Below are 21,597 nucleotides of genomic sequence, written 5' to 3' on the forward strand. Positions count from 1 at the left end.
AAAGCAGAATCCATTACTGACTCTCTGCTAAGTTAAATTTGGCAACATAATCCATTTGCTTCACGAAGCTCTGCAGAGTCATGTAGGTCATTTTGTTATTTATTTTTAAATATTACATCACATCAGAAAAATCTGCAAAATGTGTTTTAGATTAATCATATTCCTCTATTTCATCTCTTATAATGTGAGCATGTCTTGTCTTCATCTAGACCTCTGTGATATTAGAGCAACAGATAATAAAAATCATCAAAATCCCGCAGATCAAAATGAATGCAATATTGCCTTCTGCTGGTAAAGAAAGGGCATTACACCTGACTGAGCAGATGGAACAAAGCAATGCATTTGAATCTGTCCCTTTTTTACTGTTGCTGTGATCACAGATAGACGTCATGAATTACATTTTTGTTTGAAATGGGCAGATTACATGGATGCCAGTCACATGTTCTCCCCATGTTGACCCTGCCAGCCTGTGCAGCATGTCTGGCTGCCCTCCAGCAACTCAGAGCTTTAGGCGTTAATCACTTACATGCCACTGTTCGGCCAAAAGCTCATTCTATCTCATTTGACTCTAACAAGCCTGCTGTGTCTGCGGCTTCTGTGCATGACAAATTTGTGGCCTCATTTAGCATGTTCGACTGTTAAATATGTTGATCGTGTGCTGATAATTGCATGGTGAGAGAAGGGGCAGGAAAGGAAAACAAAGAAGAAACAAAGACGCTCACATTCATTTTTGTAGTTGGTCTCTCTGCTTGAGGGACGAGGGCCCAGCCAGCTGGTCCTCCTCGGGCTGCGCCTTGGGTGGAAAAACGGGCAGAAGAAGAGCCAACAATCTTAGTCAAATTGTGATTATGAAATGACAAAAATTGCACAATGAATTTTAATTAATATGAGTTAAAACAATATTTAATTTGCAACTGGGATAAATAAAGTATTTTTGAATTCAAGTCAAAGACAAGGAACGGTTGGAAGACAAGGAACGGTTGGAAAAAGTATCACGATATAAATGTTTCAATATCGATTGATACTGATAAATATTAATTAGTTTTTCGGTTTTAAACACCTGAAATACTGCCAAGCTACTGATGTCACCTTTTCTGTTTCATCCACAGTTTTCACTCCACAATTTAGTTTTTTTTAAGGAGTTGTGAGGAGAGAAAGTGGCGGCACTTCAAACTGTTGCCGTGGCAATTACTCCACAGGTTGTTGCTAGGTAACCAAACAGCGAGTGGGCTGCTAGGTAACCAAAGAGTGAGTGGGCTGCTAGGTAACCAAAGAGTGAGTGAGTGAGTTGATGCCACTCTCTAGCACTTATTGGGCAAGAGGAGGAACATTCATCCAATCGCACTCACAGAACCACAAACACTCAAATATATGAATCGGTAGGAAACTTGGGGTTAAAGGCCATGTACTGAAAAAAATAAAATAAAATAAAGAAAATAACACCCAAAGACAGACATGTAAGAATATGAGATTCTTGTTATAAAATCTGTCTATTTATGCAAACTACATTTTGTATCTTATTGCTGTTGCTGCAAAACGTATTTTTGGTCTAGTTTATAGCGCAAATATATTTGTACTGCTGTAATAAAACAAAAATTAACTTGCAGCAAGATGGAGTTTATTACAAGTAAATAATTCCTTAATATGCATAAAAATATACTGGTTCTATTGGCATATTATTTGACTGATAATATGGGAAACTTGTTGCATTGATGATAATTCTCCTAGAAAATTATAATCCGGTACCATGTGGGGAGGACAACAGAACCCATTTTCACCAGAATCAACAAACAGGTCCTTAAGTTTAACTATCCTACTCAAAACTTTAGCAAACAGAGATATCAGCTAGCAAAATTACAATATAATTATTGTGGTTTTTCATTGTATCATTGACTATATTTCACTCCGTGGAACTACAGTGAATAATACTCCAGCAATTCATGGGAAACTTTAAATAAAAAAACAAAATAATTTCCTTCTTAGACCCCTAAAGATACGATAATTTTAGATAATGTTTTACGTTTTTTTACATTCCAAATGCATCTGTGTTCTGATTTTATAATAATTGAAATCATGCGTTTCTATTCTACATTAGTGCTGCTAAACCAAAACAAAACTAACTCGATTCAAGGTAAGACAATAATCAAAGACAATAACACTACTTCTAGCTAACAGCTGGCTAAAATGCTAATGGGGAAAAAACATCTAAATATTAACTACTTGAACTTACTTGGTTTTAAGAATTTCTGAGAGAAAAAAAGACACTAATATGCAGCCACTCCCTTTTCCTTCGTGATTCACCCAAGGCTCCATTGGATCAGCCAAATGGTCCATGGTTATCAACCCGGCTGCATGCACAAGGCACCAGAAGAGAGGAAGGATGCTGTGTTTCTAATGACCAGGAAGACAACAGGACGTGTGCAAGTGTGTGTGTGAAAGTGGTCGGAACAAACTTACAGAGGATTCGCTATTAATTTGGAAAACAAATTGCATTTATAACAAATTTGAAGAGATGAAAGGTGTGAATGTTAATATTTGAGTAAAATTTGATTATTTTGGTTCAAGGTTAGGATTAAGCATTCACTTTTGTTGGTAAATTATTAAAACAAGGGAGAGCGTGATAAGAAAGCAGCCGCAGTGTGTTTTAAAAACAAATGGGTGGCTATTCATGTATACAATATATTTAAAAATACACAAGACTTTATTTAAAAAACTGTGATGTAACATTTCTGCATAGCATGCTAAATACTGTGTTCACTACTGGAGGCCATGTTAATTCAGTGGTTTTCCACATCGTTCCATTATTAATCCTGTTATGTTAGCATTATGTTAGCATTGCATTACCATCTCTGTGTTGAGAGATTTAAGTTAGATTTTCATAGTCCAACATTTTTAGTATTTTGAGATGTGAAATCTGTGATCACATACTCTCTAGTTTTATTAGTTCTGATGTATTTGTGTTATTTGACTATTCAATAATAGTTGTTTATATTTGGGTTTGTTAGCTAATCTATTGTTCACCTTCTGAGTTTCTGTCCTTGAAAAAAAAATAAACCCCAATAATTTACTTATTTATTCTGCAGGACAAAATAACAACTTAGGTTTGATGAAATTATCACACAAAAATATAACTTGTGAATTTAGCCAAAAAGACTTGAGATCTTTTGAAACGTCTGTTGATCCCAAAAATCCCTTCTGCTGCAACATTTTAATTCAGTGACAGTAAATTTTATTTAAATTTCAGCTAAAACTGGAATAAAACTAAATTTAGTTCTAATAAATAAAAAAGGTGACACATTTACACTGTGTGAATTGTTCAAGTAAAAAAATATTGTATGAGAGATAGATCTAAAACAAAAGACTAATATGCCTTCATGTTTACTCTTAGGTAGAGAGGAAGACCTGTGATGCTGTGGGCCCTTTTAGAGGCCTAAGCATCACAATATCTTCAAAGTGCCATCAAATTTGATATAAAAACTTTTTTGAATTTCTTTATTAATTGCAAAATGGTCTTTATGCAGGAAGAAAGGGATGATAAGATGAAAAATCTGCCTCCTTCAGTTTTAATCTGTTTCCTTCACATCCAAATCCAATAAAAAATACCTCTAGAGAAAAAACGCATGAGGAAGAACAATCAGGGGAAATTCTGAGAATATTTAAAATGCTTCAACTTGCAACAGAAAATCATCTTTTAGGTTTTAATGTTACACCACAAAAACACAATGATACAGTCATTTATTTGCACCGTTACCACCTCATGTCTCAATTTGTAAATTATCTGCTACACCTCATAAACATAAAATCTTAAGTATTTTTGGTCAAGTTTTTTGTACAAATATCTTGAAATAGACAAATGTAATTTTTAAGGAAGATATAGGAGCTTGTTTTAAGTCAATAAAACGATATTGAGGAAAAAGTAATAGTTCCAGTATTTCACTTTTCCCATGTTAAAAGTGGAACTAGTAGTTTTTCACCAATTTCTTCCTGAAAACTTACTAGTAAGTTAGTAAGCCTTATTTAAAATGCATTAAGATATTTATACTAGAAATTGGACCTAAAACATTTGGTAAGATTTCTGTAAAATTAGAATAAATTCAGAAAATATAAGAAATAACCTTTCAACTTAGACAGCAATAGTCATTAAAATGCTGTTCTTTACAGTCTTTAGTCCAAACTAAGCCTCTTTTAGTCTCATTCCTTAGGTGAAATAAATAAATATTTGTTAGGCTTTTCCTTTGCCAGGTCGTTTGGTGAACACTTACCCGATGTAAAGTGATTCTCCAGGGTCACTGAACGCCTGCTCCCAGTGATCGGGCATCATGCCTCTGATTCTGGCACCTCTTCTGCTGCCGACGATCCCATTCTCTACGTCTTGACCCTCGCCTCCGCTGCTGGATGCCCGGGGCCGACCAGGGGAGCGGTGGCCAATAGGAATGCTTACTCCTGCAGAACCACCTGTAATCATAATGATAAAAGCTAAAACGCTAACATTTACATATCCAACAACAACAAAAAAGTTTCTCTGCAAGCAAAATGTACTGATGTTTGTTCTGACAACTCATGGAGAGTCAGCATCTCTGCCACTTCTGTCCACCCACTGAGGAGTAAGACTGTGTGGCCATGCATGTCACACAACAAGCAGAATGAAAATCAGCATTTTTTGTCCCCCTTAACTGTCCTTGTAGCTTGTCCTTCAGCTTTCAGCTCCAACACAGATCGGTGAGATCTCGGACACTGGGGCCACCCAGAGTCCTGCTGCACATGACAAGTACCGCCGAGCAATCCACCCACTAAGTTACACTTGAAAAGATGACTCAGCAGAGGTCAGAGTGTTGGACGACTCTCTCTTCAGACTCCGTCCGGCATTCACCCCCACTGGTCCCGACTGCCAGCCGAACCTACCTGACTGTTTGGAACGCTATCTTTGTAATTATCTGGACGTCTGCCTGCCTGCATTTTTCTCCACCCACTCCAACTCCCTCTCTCCTTCTCCTTCTGCAGCAGTCTGGCTTAATGCCTCAAACCTCCCCTCCCTCCCTGCCAAAACCACCTCCCTGTGATGCTGCTTCTTTTGTTTACTTCACCCTATATGCTCTTCTTGACTCATTATTAGGCCTGTCATCGTAACAAATTTTGTCGGAAGATATATTGTCCCAGAAGTTATTGTGATAAACGATAATATTGCTGTTGTTTTGAGACCATTTCCAAGAAATGTAACGTTGTAATTAGTGGTGCACAGAATGAAGTTTTCTGGCCGATTAAAGAGCTTTCAGAAACATGACCTTCCGATTTTTTGTTTGAAATATTGCCAAGAAAATCACAGAGCTGGCAACAGTGGGGTGACTCCTGTCACCTGCAAACATACAGACATAATCTGGTGTTTGAATCCAGTTTTGACCGTTTGCAACTACGTCACTTAATTATTGGAGGACCCATGATGGACATCAAAGTTGTTTTCCCAAGTTGTTTTTAGTAGTCAATACATATTAAATCAATATTAAGAAGTTAATGACTTAAAACAAGCTTATTTCAAGTCTAATAAGATATTTGCACAAGAAACTAGACTAAAATACTTTGTAAAATTTGGTGCTTTCTGCAGTGTAGGAACGACAGAACTGCTTTACCCTGGTATTTATTGAGTCATTAGTAGTTGTCCTTTCTTTTAACCATGTTTTTACTTTCATTGCATTTTAAAAGCAGGATTTTCACATCCAGTGAAATGTTTCTGTGTTGACCATTTGTTCCTAAAGTTATAAAACTGGATCTGTTTCAACACTTATGATTAATCAGCTTCTGATTCTGTCACAGATGAAAAATAACTCCGAGCTCTTTGGATGACAAAAACTCGATATATTTGAATTCATTTCTTGGCAAGCTGAATTTAATAAATTTATTCCAGTAAGTTTAACTTCTGACCATGTCACTGTTTTTTATGCTTTGGTTCACAGTTTGTATTCTAGCCTATCTGCTTAGTCGTTGCTTGTTTTAGGGCTCCTAAGACAAAACGACCTTCCTTTGGAGGTGATCCAACAATCAATGGGGCCACAGCTCCACCGAGACTTTTCAGCATACTAATTGTGCTAATGATTGATTAATTTGGGGATCAGAGACTCGAGCTAGATGAACACTGGATACTTTGCAGAGCTTTGCAAACAAAAATATCTTCAGAGCTCAAAAGTATGAGTACAGAACAATAAAATGCGACTTATCGAGTTGTGCAAAGTGAAGAATTGATTAGCCTCTGTATTCTTTACAGTGGTACTTATGGCATAATTTGGCTTTGCAACACTTGCCTAAGTCGTCCTCGTTGTTTCTGCCTTCGTCTGCAGCCTTTTCCAGGTTGCTGAGGGATTTGCTGCGTGTGCGGAAGTTTCTGAGCAGGTTACGGTGTTCCTGGTAGGTGATGGGGGGACTCTCTGGACCTATGTGAACAGGACGAGGTGTGCCGTAGTAATTCCCTGTGATAAATAAGGGCAGGACAAGGAAACCTCGCTTTAAAACAAGCACATGAATCAGTTGTAAGAATATATATTTCCGGGCTGATGTGCATCCCTTTGGGACAAAACTTCACAAATCAACTATTGTTGCAAATCAAAGTTGGTTAAGAAACAAGAAACTGACAAAGTTACGTGGATTAATAATATAAATGTATGTTAAGTACCACTATATGATCACAATTAGCTGCCACTTTTTCTGCTGCTGTCTAACTGTGAGGCAAAAGCTGCTGGACTGATTTTTTGATTTCCTCTTTTGTTTGAATAAATGCAGAAAACTTGAGTGTGTCTGTCGTGAAATCAACTTGCTGGAGCTGAGACGAACATAGAAGTGTTACACGTACATTATTTATCCCCTGGGACGGTACGCTGTTTTTGTTATAGCCATCTGCTCCCGCCTCTAAAAACAAAATGGCATTATCTGTACCACCCCCACCTTTCTCCCATTTGGCTCATAGGGATACAAATGGGTTGAGGGGAAATATTAGATTAGCGAGCTAAACAGCAAGGTCACCAGCCGTCACCATTTACTGCAGCTTCTGGAGGCTACAGCCCGGCTGATACTGCTGACACTGACAGCAATGTGCATGTCAATGTCAGATGAGATACAGGTGAGGACGACATTTATTGGTCCCATTAAACTCATAAATTATGGATGGTAATGTATGGAGGTTTTTTAATCAGAGGCAGTGCTCTGACCCTCGCAGGAGAACCGAAATATGAGCTGAGCAGCACCTGATGTCAGAAATATATGCCGACGAATGGATTTTGATTAGCTGGCAATTGCTGACTCTGTGACTCTCATTTGTTATTGTGTTCATTTGGTAATTTTATACAGATACTCAATAAACATTCAATATATAGAGAAATAGGGTTATTTGGGTTAATTGAAATGTTTAAATATGATTATGTTATTTAGTAGATGCTAAGTATCAAATCTATCTTATTCACTGCAAAAACACAAAATATAACCAAGTATTTTTGATCGAGTTTCTAGTGCAAACATCTCCGAAATATTAGATGAAGCAAAACTAACTTACAAGTAACTTTTCAGAAAGATATGGAGCTTGTTCTATCTGCCAATAGAACAAGCACTTTTTAATCAATAATAAGGTATTATTTACTTAAAATAAGCCTCTATATCTTGCTAAAACGTTACTTCCAAGTTAGTTTTGTCTTATTTCAAGTTTTCTATGATTTACACTAGAAACTAGACAAAAATACTAGGATACTGATACCTTTGCAGTGTAGGCCTAAAAAACTCGGGAAGATTTTATATTTGCAGTGTAATACAACAAGAAATCAAGCAAATTTGATAAAGAAAAAATCTAATTTGCAAAATATATATCTTCCCCTTGTGTTAAACCATATTTTGGCTAATTGTTGCTCCGTTTTTTTAAATGTGGCTTCAGCAAAAATAACATTTTTCTTGGATCTGAATCCCTGTAATGTGTAAATGTTGTTGCAGTAGAGAAAAATTCAGATTTTTTTACCCTAACCTTTGAATTTCCCACTCTCGAGCAGCGCTCCGGTCTCTTCCAAGGAGAAAAACTCCTCAATGGAGACGAAGTTGTAGTCCACCCCTGAGGTTTCCCCGTCTCTGGGTTGCCTGGTCGTACCTGTGATAAAGGAGACGATGTCAAACACCAGAGCGATGAGGCTACATATAAAATCAGCTGTGGCATGGATGATGCATCGGTTAATCAAACCCCTCTCCTCCAATCAAATGTCATCAATCTCAGCTCAACGTTCAGACACACTGCAGATCAGCAAAATATAAATAATCAAGTTTTGACAAATTATGCAAAGATGTAAAAATTACACTCAGTTAAGACTAAGTGGTATTATTTAAAGTCAGGTTTTTCATTTGTTTTCAACAGAGCAGCCACTATTAAACCAAACTTTGCCCTTTTGTACAATAATAGCAGGCATTTACCAAAGCCTCCTTATAATGAACAGATCAATACAAGTGGATCAAATATTAATGAGACGCTGGGAAAGTCTTAAAGTGTTTCCATCACCGTTGCAAAGGTGGAGCACTTAGATGATCAACGATCTGTCACCATAATTAATTCACATTGACCTTGGCCTGGAAGAAAGCGGTGAGGGTGAGGCATCCTGCACAACACAGGATCTTTTCTTCACTTCAACGCTGCAGATCCCCACACAGCTGTATGCAAGCACAGGCATGCAGTGTGAAATATGTCATATTTTTATGTTTCCCATTAAGCTACTGGAGTTGTTTTAATTTGCAAATTGGAAATGGAGAGCAACCATCATGACCTTGAAACACATCCTGCCTTCCCTTCAGACTGAATCGCTCCAAAGTAAAGACAAATCTCCGTCCTTCCCCAGGAGGACCACATGTGACGTCTGTGTGTGTGTGTGTGTGTGTGTGTGTGTGTGTGTGTGTGTGTGTGTGTGTGTGTGTGTGTGTGTGTGTGTGTGTGTGTGTGTGTGTGTGTGTGTGTCCAGCAGGATGTAGTCACACCCGGCTACCCTATAAAACCTGTGATTAATGCACTGCTGTCCTGGGAGCAGCTCTCGCAGCCACAATGACACATGCAGGACTGCACTGAGCATGCAACCCACACACAAACACACACACGCTTAAGATGGGAAACAGTTTTCACACACTGCAGCTAACTCTCACAGGTAGGAGACTCCAAACTCTGGACAGCTCCTCCATCACGCTGTCCTGATCCCTCTGCAGCACAAAGTGTGTTTACTTTGCAATCAGCTCTGGCTGTTTGCCCTCTGGGCTTCTGCCAGCGGTTAGCCCAGCACTCGCAGTCCGTTTCTCGCCAAAACCTCCACGAGCCTGAGTTAAATTTGTCCAGCGCTTTGATATTAGGATGCTTCCTGCCTCAAACATTTCCACAGATTTTCACATAAATATTAGAGTGCTTGATGTTTAGGTCAACAGCACAAACAGAACCGCATCAATATTCTTTGATACAGAAGCACAAAGTGAGCCTCACTGTGGCTGTTGGTTGAATGTCGGGCTGCACCGATTTATCGGTTCCAATTTCCTTAACTTTTGAAGATTGCTGAAACCAATCTTATCCACCGATCTTATCTAGCTCGGTTGATTCAAAGTCTAAGAATCAACCACTGTCCTCTTTCGCTGTCCAGTGAGAAAGGGTTGACTTACAGCCCACCAAGTTACTTCTGCACATTTACAATTCACAATAGTCACCCACTGTTGTCAATTCAACTTTCTGGTTCTATCGAGCAACATGTCAGACAAAAACAAATTGGTGTTGGCCAAAATCGGAATCGGTAGGTAAAGTTTTTAATCGATGATCAGCCAGAAAACTGCAATCGTTGCACTCCGAGTTGAAAGGTAATGTTAGCACTTGCTAGAATAATATTTTTACTTACACTGATTGTCGAGTGGGAACTTGGTAATTAAATAACATAGTTATAATTGGAAAAATTAACTACAAAGCACTGATGAGTCACTATTTTCATTTGCTATCTTTGTGAAATATAAATGAAATTTCCTCACCTACCTGTAGAACAAACTTAGAAAGTACCATCTACTTTCAACCCCGAACACCTGGAACCAACATCTAGTTTTATACTTACAGCAACAACACATGGAAAACCAACCAACATTTTAGTTTATTACTTTTTCTTTTGGTTTTATTGTTTTGTTTATATTTCTTTCTAATTCATGTAAAGTACTTTGAACTGCCTTGTTGCTGAAGATGTGCTATATAAATAAAGTTAAATAAAGTACAGGCCCAAATAAGTGCACTTAAAGCTAGCACTAGGTTATCTGGGCTTCTACTTGCCAAGTTCCCGCTCTGCAATCGGTGTAGGTAAAAATACCGATTCATTCATGCTTTGCAGTTCATTTTTCCAATTATACATCAATCCGTAAAAGCCTTTGAATTGAATAAATGACCAGATCATACTGGAACTGGAAGACATTTTGAATATCCAAAATAAATAAACAAAACAACAGAAACAACAAATTAAATTAATTATGAAGTCTCTGTAAATAAAACGGTCCTTCAAAACAAGGTCTCAAAACACTCGATTAAAAGACGTTTGTCATCCAGGTTTTGGTAGAAAAACGATAAATCATGCATCTCATTTCAATTTATTATGTGATTAATTAATTATTGTTTTTTGCGACTGGTCCATTGTTAGTTTTGCTTTATTTCCCATGTAATCAGACATTACACTATAAAAACAAGACCAAAAATAATATTTTGTGTTTTGCAATGCAAAGTGCATCCCTGTTCGTGTTTTTCCCATGTAACTTCTGCACCTCTTATTTCTAAAAATAGATATACCCCTAATTATGTTAACCCAAAAAAAAACTAAAACTGCAAGTGTTTGCGTCTAATTAAAGATCTGATAACAAACTTGTGTGTAATTCTTCTCCTTCCCTCAGGACACACAGTATCTGTCCAGCTGATATGGTGCAAGGCAGGGAATCATTGTCCATGCACCCTCATTGGAGTTATATATATATATACATAACTATGTGACAGTGGGGGGGACAAAATGGATTATTGACATCTTCTTCTTCCTCGCCTGTCCCTGTAGGCGCCACACACTCTGATCCCTTGCAACACGGATGAGGAAGGGATTGAAGAGGTAATTACAAAGAACTGCCAACAACTGTCTGCCAGGATCAACCGCACACAAAACGCAAAAACAACCAACCCTGTGCTGACTAAAAGGCCACAGACACGCTGCAGGGAGAACATTAGGATAAGTTGAATGATGATGTTTCTTATCTCTGAGTCAGACGATTAGAAATGTCTTTCATGAAGGAGATGAAGGCGCAGCCAGCCTTCAGACCGCGACTTTGGCTCTGAATCATCCAAGGGCACATCTGCAAAATTCAAACTGCGATTATGAAAGAATGGAAAGTAAATCAAAGCCGGAACCCACAAAAAAAAAAAAACCAAAAAAACTCTATGAATAAAGAGAGAAAAGAGGCACAACCTGATATTCTCACTGCCATATTACCCCAATTTTTTTGGTCTATAATTTTAAAAATAGGTTAAATTCTTTCCATTTAATCAGAGAAACATAAATGATTCAAAATATTTTACATCTTACAGAAATCATCCAAATGTTTCATTCAAAAAAGAACTGAGAATATTTCTATTCTTAAGATCTTCTGAAATTTTAAATGAGTTTTTATTGTTAAAACTTTTATTGTCATTTGTGGCACTTTTTAAATTTACATTTAAAGTCTTATTGAGCAAAATAAAGGATCTTTTTAACATTAAAGTCCTCAGAAAGCTATTAAACTGTCAGAAAACAGTCAGTTTTATCTTAAACATCCAATTCTTTCCATCTCAATGAGATTATAATTTCAAGAAGTAGATGGAATATTTTTCAAAACCTTTGCTGAAGAATTTTAGCAGACTTTTATACATTTATGAGATGCTTGAATGATTCAAACAATTTAATAATAAGAGCTTTGACTACTGCAATACATTTGCAAACACCTTGATATCGGATCGGTTCAAGTGAAATCTGTTCGAATAAATATGTGAATGGACCAGAGACCATTCCAAAAGGCAAAAGTGGACAACAAAGCAGGGCATTCTGGGTAATTACAACCAAAGCAAACCCGGGAAACTAGTGGGAGAAATGACTCTTAGTGTTTTACCAAAGGCAAAAGAAAATCCTACAACAATCTGATGCTACTCCACTGTTGTCTCCATTTTGTGAAGGAGAAGAAGAAGAAGAAGAAGAAGAAGAAAGTGTCTTCTTCAGAGATTTTTATGTTGGTTTCTTCAGCAGTCCTTGGTGCAGCGCCACCACAGGCGAGGAGGGGAACAGGTTTTTCAAAAGGTTTGGTTCAGTTCGATACAGTGCAGTGTGAAAGCGAACTGTAGCAGCTGAAAATGTAACAAATGTTGCAACTTTGTTCCCCAATCGAACTGAGTCATTTAGAAATATGAGTTTTTGCTCCTTAAAACCCTTTTAGGTTAAGAAAAGCAGGTGAAAATGGAGTAAAAAATACCAGTTTCCAAAACATTCGAGCTGATCTTGTCTGAGAGTCTAGAAACAAAGTTATAAGATCAGATTTTAGGGCTTTAAAATAGTAAATTAACCTCTCTGTTATAGCCCAGCCTGCAGCTGGATGCAAAACAGACGTGTAGAAAGACTTCCTACTGGGATTACTGTCACTAAAAGTGGAAACCAGTCCCTGGCTCCCAGTACCACACAGCCTGCCTCAGCATTAGCACATAGTGACGTCCATTAGAGCGACGTGACTTTGGCCCTGATCGACGTTAGCTTTTAATTTAATTCCTCTCTGTAGATTATTGATACTACAGCATGCATTCACTTAATTCTGTCGTTCATTTCCATTTTTACGAGCTGCCTTCCCAGATGAGCCTTTGTAATGTTATTTGTTGCATCAGTGCCAACTTCAATATTGAACAATATCATCTCATCTAAAGATGCCTGAATTACTCTGAAACAGAACAGCAGCACGAAGCAAGACTTACAAAACGAGAAAAAAACAACTTTGAAATAAACAAAATATATGATCTGATGGCCTAAGCACTTTTACTTTTCAAAACGTTTTCCAACACCAGACTTTAGAGGTAAAAACAACAGAAACTGACTATAAACACAGTTTTAAATGACTATTATACAACATTTATTACTGTTAATAATGTCTCACTATAGTATTCTAGATAGCAAGGACAAAATATACTAAAATATAACAAAACTTTATGTTTTGTAAAATCTCACATGCACCCTACTGGTCTAGAAACAAAACACTAATTTAACAAAAAATCCTCCAATTATACTTAATGTATTAAATATAAGACAAATTTTATTTCAAATATACAGACAAATAAGTTATTAAGCCATACATATTTATTACACTGAAACAATCCAAATAAATTGTGTCTATCTACAATGACTCTGAAGAAATACCACAATATTTAATTTCCCTTTGGGATCAATACAGTATTTCTGGATTTGAAACAGCATAAAAAAAGTGACAAAAAAATCTCTAAAACATATTCTTGTTCATTTTCTCGAATTTAGCAAATAGAAATTATTTTTGTAATTGTGTCAGACGAAAAACAAGAAAAGTTTAGTCTGATTTAACGTCAAGCAGTCAAAAAAATATCTGCCTTTTTCAGATTCATGAAAACATCTAGTTTTAATTTTTACAAATTTATATTGCATTTTATTACCAAACTGTTCAGTTTGAATATGAATCACTTTCAAGGACTTTTTACAGAAATTAAACACTTTCCAAACCTTGAAAACACCTAATTGAATTTAAACTGTTTTTAAGACTGTTCCTTAGCTTGACGTCTATTTTAAAAATTGTACCAAATAAATGACTAGAAATGCAAGTCAAGAAAGAAAGCAGGAAAACATACTTATGTTCCTGAAGGGGGCCACAATGAGCCACTGATGAAAACTCCTCAGCTTTTCGCTCCTGTTAAACACAGCTGCCTCATTCAGGGGAAAAAGAAAAACAATACGAGCGGGAAAGGGAAAAAAGAGACTTGTGCGTTTTGAAGTAAGAAGTGATGCTGCCTGAGCTGCGTGGGGATCAGGCTGCGCCGGTGTGAGCAAGAGAACAACAGCATCTGACTGTGTCATCTTCAGGAGATCAGGGGATTACACACCCAGGGGGCCGAGCCTGCCTTGTTGTCACTCTTACTAAATTAAAACGCCCAAAGATGGCAGGAAGTTTGTAAAGTTTCCCAACAATAAAGCAAGACGGATTAAACAACTCCTTTTATTTTTTATTTTTTAATCAATAATTAAAATCAGGGCACTTGTTTCCTTAAATCCTTCTCTGGCTCGCCTTCATCTGATTGGTTCATTTTAATTATTAATTTTTTTTTTAAAAGCAGAGAGCGGCGGAGTTAATTTGGATTACGCCGTCCCTGAGCAGCCACTTTTAGATAGATGCAAAGCATGGTAATAAGATGAAAAACAGTTAAAATTGCAATTAAACTTCAATTTGAGAGATAACGCCAGGCTCTCTCACGCCGTCTTGTGCGTTCTGGACCACTCTTTGTTCTGTCAGAGGGTGAGTTGTGTGGCGTGGCGGCAGACTGTGCCATTTGACCTACTTCCTGGACTAAAGGAGAGATTAACAGCAACTCCACAGTCCTACGACAAGGTTAAGACTACATACACACACACACACACACACACAAAGAGAAGACAGTGATGGGTGTATCCTCTGCATCACCGCTTGTAAAAAGCAAAATAAAAAAAAAACGCAAAACAAGGCAGGAAATTACATTATGGAAAAAGCAAATTGGGATTCCAGACTCGGAATAGTCAGCTGTTATATCCTGCAGCCGTCCGCAGTGACGTCACCATGGAGGGGATTAAGATAGCAACAGATGTACAACTACTAGCTGCCTTTGGCTGCCACTCTGCATGCTTTTATTCATTATAATCAAAATGAAATAGCTTGTGCAGGATAAAAATAAATAAATAAACTAGAAGAACCTGTTTCAGAGAACTACCCTCAGATTTAGCACCACCTGGTCAAACTGCCTGGAGCAGCGAAGCGATTGAGTCGATGCACAACACAAAATAAACCGTGTTGTGGCAATACTGACTGCCCAAACTGGTTGCCTTTTACTCACGTTTTTATTAAATTTAATTGCAACTGACCGTTTCATGAGGAAAGTTGAATGATTCAGTAAAGCATCACCCAGTGGGAGCATGCTTTGACATGAGGAAGTGAGGAAAACAGTTCTGCATGCTTAAGTACTAATTAACACCAGGATATTCACGTGACAGCAACAGGAGATACGTTGTCACAGAATTAATGAGGCCGGTAATGAAAACGAAGAGACACGCTTGGCTAAATTATGAACATAAGCCAGGTTGAAGTCGATTTAATATTAGCCTTAAACTGACATGAGCTGACAGATGACATCACATGAGAGGTGTAAATGCATGCAGAGGAGACATAAAGGACACAAATCAGCAGCAGGCGAAGAAAGATCGGAGATTTACGAAGAAATTATGGCAAGAGAGAGAGGGAGACTCACAGGGTACGGCCCGGAGGTAGAGGTTCTCTCTGATGACCTGCTGAAGCTGGCTGTCCACTGAGCCGGGTGTGAAGCACTTGCTCAGATATAACCTGAGATCTTTGCACAATGTGGAGCCTGAGGGGAGGGCAAACAAAACATGAACGCCATAAAGAGGAGAAACCACAATTAGAAGCTACAAATTAGCATAGTTTCTTAAGTTGCTGCATTATAGGTGTTTAATATTGTTTATTGTGATTTGATTGTGAGTTGTTCATTGCCATAAGCAATCTTGAGCTGTATTGTAAATTTCCATGCATGGTGAGAAGCATCTATTTATCTATGCATCTACTAAGGATGAACACATTAACACATTTAGCACATTATAATTCTTAAGAAATGTGCTCTTTATTTTTGTGCTCATATTTTATTAGCAGATTTAATTGAGTCAAACTTTTTCATTTTTTTTGTTGCTGTGTTTGTAATCTTTGTAATGTTTTATCGAAACGGGTCTCAATGAGAAAGCCTGCATTAAAAAAGGCCAAATAAAAATAGCCAAGCTTGATTGTGTCCAAATTATTTCTGCTACTAGGATTTAAAAACAATGTTTTATGACCTAAACCCTGATACCAACACCTCACTATGCATTTAACCTGACTGTGAACTGAGTCTCCTTCATGTATAAAAATAGAGAAAACAGAGGCAGGACTCCGTTTTCTTTCTGTGATCTCTTAATAATGTCTCCAGAGCTTTACGGCGTTGGATGACAGCCCGCTTCCTGTTATTGATGGGCTGAACACATCTTCACTTGTCACCCTCACAGATGACAACTCTGTCGGTGCGACCCCTGCAGGCATCCGCCTGTCTGTCTGCACCCTGACACCTCTGACACCCCCCGCCCTCCTGACTGCTACACTAACCCTACCTAGTAACAGACTGATTTTAAAAATACCAAAGGATTCAACTTCACGCCTGGCGGTTAGCTGCATGTAAGTATGAATGGTCACATATGGCTGCTGCCTGTAAAGGAGGATTTAATCTCGTCTGTTGCCTTTAGGGAGAAATTATGGGCTTTTGTTCAACGTGTTATAAAACAGCTGATGTTTTCTAGTCTGTTCAGGCCTGAAAATTTGCTCTTTGACTGAATAAACCAACTGCGCTTGGATTACAGAGCCAAACCTCCTGAAACTCCCCTGTATCATCACAGTGTATCCATTGACTTCAATGTATTCCATTGGGATTTTAGGAGGTAGAACAAAACAAAGTGGCATTAAAATAAGTTTTCAAATATGTTTGGGACTATAAATCTATAGTTAATTGTAAGTTAATTTTATTTTGTTTAAAACGTATTAAGGTACTTGAACTAAAAACTAGACAAAAATATTTGGTATTTGGTAAATTTGGTCAAATTTTGTGTTTTTGCAGTGTTCAATACATAAAAAATATGCAATAAAAAGTTAATTCTAAGTTTGTTTTCTCCTGTTTGAAGTAAACCAGAAATACTCAGTATGCAGTGTAAACATACCGCCCCAAACAATGACGGCTTTAGGTGTAGCTTAAAGTCTGTTCTGTCTAAAGCCTCTTTTTGAATTTCTCAGTTTGTGAGTAGTAAGGTATCGTTGCTATTTGTGCTGCCTGCGTCTGGGGAGCCCATCTTGGTGTCCTGTATTTGAAAGCTGGGGCGGAGGGAGTTGTAATAGTAGTAATAGTCCTAGAGAGAGTGGGAGGAGGAGGTGTGCCACACCGACCCAGAGCAGCAACACATCCATCACTGTCCAGGTTGCATGCAGTCAAGCTGCCCGGGGATGGCCAGGAAGGCTTCACAGCTGATAATGGATCTCCACCAGCAACAGAGGTACCAGGAGCAAAGGTGCCCATTTATACCCTTGTGTCCAAATCAGCTATCAATCAAACAAGCCAAGGCCACGGGGAGCCACGGTCAGATGACACATTACCCTGTTCAGAGCCAACAAAGATATCCATGTCTCAAACCTCCGAATCACAACATCAAGGCCTCTTGTGGTTGACAGAAAACCATATTGCAAAGCCTTTTGTCATGTGTCATCACTGATTGTGGAGACAACCCAAATATTGACCAGCTTACTTGACATGCACGCTCAAACACAGTCATTGACAAGTCAGCAGTAAAATGCTACAAGCAGCAGATTTGGCTCTTGAGAGTGTAAAAAGGAAAATAGAGCTGAAAGTAAATAGACGGCAGCCTCTGTGACTCAGACTATTTTGGTGTGAAGTGACACATTCACAGCAGGTTTGTATAATAGACAGCACCAAATGAAGCCGTCTACAAGGGCATGAAAGTTAATTTATGCCAATAAGAGTAAAGAATACTAGTTTTCACAGTAAATAAATCTATGCATCACTGATGTTTCAAAGCTGCACATTCAGTGACTCCCTTCTTACCAGTTGGCATCAAAGGACCAACTGTTTCTGACTGCACTGGATTATAATTGGGATTAAACTGTAAAGAATGTCATTGGTTCTGGATTTGACTACGTGACTGGACAGAGTTACCATAAATGAAACTCTTTTCACATTAATTTAGGCTTAATTTAGGCTGATTTTTTTTAAACCTGATAGCTCAGAACTGTTGTTAGTTCATAAAAACCAGAACATCTTAGCATCGCAATACATTAAAGATCTGCTGTTGTCATAGAAACCTTCCAGACCTCCCAGGTCTTCTGGTTCTGCAGAGCTGCCAGAACCAGAACCAAACATGGAGAAGCAGCATTCAGCTTCTACGCACCACAAATCTGGAACAAACTTCCAGAAAACTGCAAACCAGCCGGAGTTCCTTTAAATCTAGATTAAACCTGTTTAGAGCTGATTTTGAAACATAATCAATAAAATATTGACCAACGTATTGATTATTTTAATAATGATTTGTGTCATTTTGTCGTGGAAATTCAATGCAATCGTTTTACTGTGTAACTTCACAAACGGCAAACCATTGGAAGACATCACCTGAGCTTCATTTGTGCTCGTACCTGGTGAAACAGTTTTGATTCGGATAGGATGGGGGCAGGAGTTGAGAACTCCTCGAACATCTCCTAAAGTCATCCCCAACACCGGAGTTCCTCCGATCTCCAGGATGATGTCTCCCACTGTGAGGCTGCCGCCGGGAGCCGACGTGATGAAGGGAAACTCTCCATAATCTGCTCCGCCACCAACCGCGACCCCCAGCTCTCCAGACGCGCCAAGCAAGGGGATGAAGGTGTCCTGCACATTGGACCGCCAGTGCAGCTTCTTCACCGCTGTCTTAGACATGGCAAATGAGCTGGAGAGGAAAAAGAGAGAGGGAAATACAGCGTTAGCAGAAAGTGTCAGGCTGTCAGTTACATAGCAAGCAAGGGAAATAACCTGTGATTTTCATGAATGTAACCTGAGCTACTTGTCTGGAGAGCTGCGCCATTTCACATCTGAAGGCGCAAAAGCCATGAATAACCCCGACGTCTTATGCCTGCGATATTTAAGGTAAGAGGGTGCTGGACTTGAAATTCAGGCATAAAGTGACGTGGAAACTTTGTTTAATGCAAACACATAAAGTCCTCCAGAACATGTTCTGCAGAGGCTTTCCCTCACGTTCACATCGATGGCTGGCATTATGTTTACCTGTAAACATGCAGGGCAGGAGCTGGCGTACATTCCTGCGTGTTTACGGTCACATGGGGAAAATCTGCTAACGTCTCAGGAATCCACGCCCACAGCTTAATTCAGCTAATTGCTAGCGTTTGACTGCGACGCCATTTTGACGCTTACCGGAAATTAAATTTGCTGTAAACAACAACTTACTTCTGCTTGTTTAAATACTCGCAGAGCCGAATAGTTTGTCTGTTAATGTTAACCTAATATTTGGAAGTTTGCTTCCACCGCTGCTATTGCTAAGAATACAGGCGGACTACAATTCTAAAAACAGCGCAGGAAAATGACGTCATCTTTCACAACTTCTTCTGTTCGCTGATTGGCCCGGTAGAAAATACACAGGTGGGAATCAAAATCAAGGGGATAAACCACAGATTATGGAGGATTTTTCTTATTTTGCGTTTTCTCGCAATGATGTACTGATCAGTTCATGCCATCATACTTTCTGCTATTATATAAGGTTTTTGTTAGGTTTTTCTAACTATCTAAGTTTTATATCTTTTTCTTCAGGATAGAAATGGGTAACACTTTATTTTACCCATTTTCTGTTTTTAAAGATTTAATTATTGGAAAATCAAAATTTGATGTTCATGATTAGTGTTATGTCATGTTTGTTACAGTGTCATGTCAGACTTATGCACACCTCATCAAATAAAGCGTTACCAAATCTGGCAAATTTGCTTAATAAGTCGTTTTTATGTTTTTAGTAGCAGTGACTGTTCTCAACATTTCAGATGAAGGAAGTTCACAATGCAGTAAAAAATACCTTTTTTGAAAGTGATTATCTTTGCTACTCAAACTTTTAAGTGTTTTGGCTCTTCACAGCTTTCTCTGTTTTAATTTACATTTGCAAAAAATGCTGCGGGATCTCACTTTTGAGGTGAGAAGTCAGAAAGTAAAGTGGCTCAGAGGGGAAAATCTGCTGAAATGTGGCTCCGGAAGAGCAGCTGCGAGCTTGAGAGGCTGTAGACGTGGCTGACACGGTGAAGATCTGTTTGAGTCGGCCATGATGTGACAGCGCTGATGCAAAACAACAGACGATGTTCCTCTGACGTGATCAGAGGAGCCCTGTCACCTTAACACAGACGAACAAACATGGCCGCAGATCAAAAAGGCAAACACGGCACATCGAAGAAAAGGTAGAAAAGTTCAAAATTGAAGGAATGCTGTGAAATGTGGAGAAAAAACAGAAAAATTGACTCCACTTTAATACTAAGCTGCATTACAAACTGAAGAGGAAAGACACATTGTTTATTATTATAAACTACCATTAATTAGAGGCTATGTTGAGGAATGGCAGCATAAAAGTTAAAAATAATAGTAATCCTTTTTTACAGTTTATTTATATGACTCTGAGCTATAATTAACATAATAAAAATTGTGAAAATGTAAAAAAAAAAAAAAAGAATAAAAAAAAAGCGGAAAAGAAGTAAACTGAGCCTGCAGCTGAAAGCTGTGACCAGGCTGTGCATGGAACGCTGAACCTGGGCATTAATGCATAACAAAGGCTGTGCAGGGCAAAGTAGTGAAGGCAATGTCTGCAGCTCAGTTGTGAGTCAAAAATAAGACGTATGTGTAATTGTCCACAAATAGGAAAAATAAACTGCTAAGTGTGAGTAGAAGTTTGGAGACTTAACAAACTGACACTCATCCAAGGGATTTGAAAGTGCACTGTGGTGAAAGCATAACCACAGCAGTAAATGAAATTTTCTGACAAAAACATTTTAGTTAACAATAACATTTTGGCAAAGGGCTGGGCAATGAATCAACTTAATCTATGAATGAAATTTTCTGTTTTTGAAGATTTAATTATTAGATAAATCAAATTTTTTATTTTTTATTTTGGAGGGGATTGGGATCATAAAAGTAATAATCCACCCAAGAACTACAGTCTTGTGTGGCAGGCATATTTTAGAGTTTCTATTTATTTCAATTTAAAACTCAGATCAACTCACCGAATGAATTACTTAAATAACAGACAGTTATTTTTTTGGAGGGGCGGGGGTAGATATTTTCAAAAAATAAATAAATATATTTTTAAAATCTACTAAAACAGTTAATAACTGACAGAGTGTGACAATTATTTCATTTTTAAGCTATGTTGCCAGCCCTAAATTCTGGAAGTTTCTGGTTCAGGTTAGAAAAGGGTATAGGCTACACAAAACATTTATTTATTTATTTATTTGCAAAATCTCATTCTCAGTTGATGAGATTTTAATCTGGTCAGTTCTGCCAATTTTGAGCTATTTTTGCTCGTCCTGTCACTTTATATCCAAATAAATTGCAGCTGGCCACACCCCCCAACTCAGCATCTGCACTTGCACATGAAAATGGCTGCAAACAGATAATTATTCATCCTTTGAAAAGCATTAGTACAGCATCCTGCACAATCAACAAGAATGCAGCAAGTTGTTTCTGGATGGTAATTCAGT

General features: G+C 38.1%; 1 protein-coding gene across 3 annotated transcripts in view; it reads right to left on the reverse strand.

Moving 5' to 3' along the window:
- Positions 1-21,597, reverse strand: part of LOC129370127 (membrane-associated guanylate kinase, WW and PDZ domain-containing protein 3) — a 67,351-nt gene that overhangs the window by 21,211 nt on the left and 24,543 nt on the right. For 2 of the 3 annotated variants that reach the window (XM_055045827.1, XM_055045830.1), the window contains exons 2-7: positions 18,511-18,800; positions 15,527-15,643; positions 7,994-8,113; positions 6,294-6,458; positions 4,263-4,455; positions 723-793 (exon numbers count right to left, since the gene is read on the reverse strand). In XM_055045827.1, the coding sequence (XP_054901802.1) occupies positions 723-793; positions 4,263-4,455; positions 6,294-6,458; positions 7,994-8,113; positions 15,527-15,643; positions 18,511-18,800 (956 nt within the window). Of the gene's footprint in view, positions 1-722; positions 794-4,262; positions 4,456-6,293; positions 6,459-7,993; positions 8,114-15,526; positions 15,644-18,510; positions 18,801-19,135; positions 19,232-21,597 lie in introns of those variants that run through there. The other variant, XM_055045829.1, reaches the window with a different exon arrangement.

Source organism: Poeciliopsis prolifica, unplaced genomic scaffold (assembly GCF_027474105.1).
Source record: "Poeciliopsis prolifica strain line A6 unplaced genomic scaffold, Auburn_PproV2 SCAFFOLD023, whole genome shotgun sequence".
NCBI lineage: Eukaryota > Metazoa > Chordata > Actinopteri > Cyprinodontiformes > Poeciliidae > Poeciliopsis > Poeciliopsis prolifica.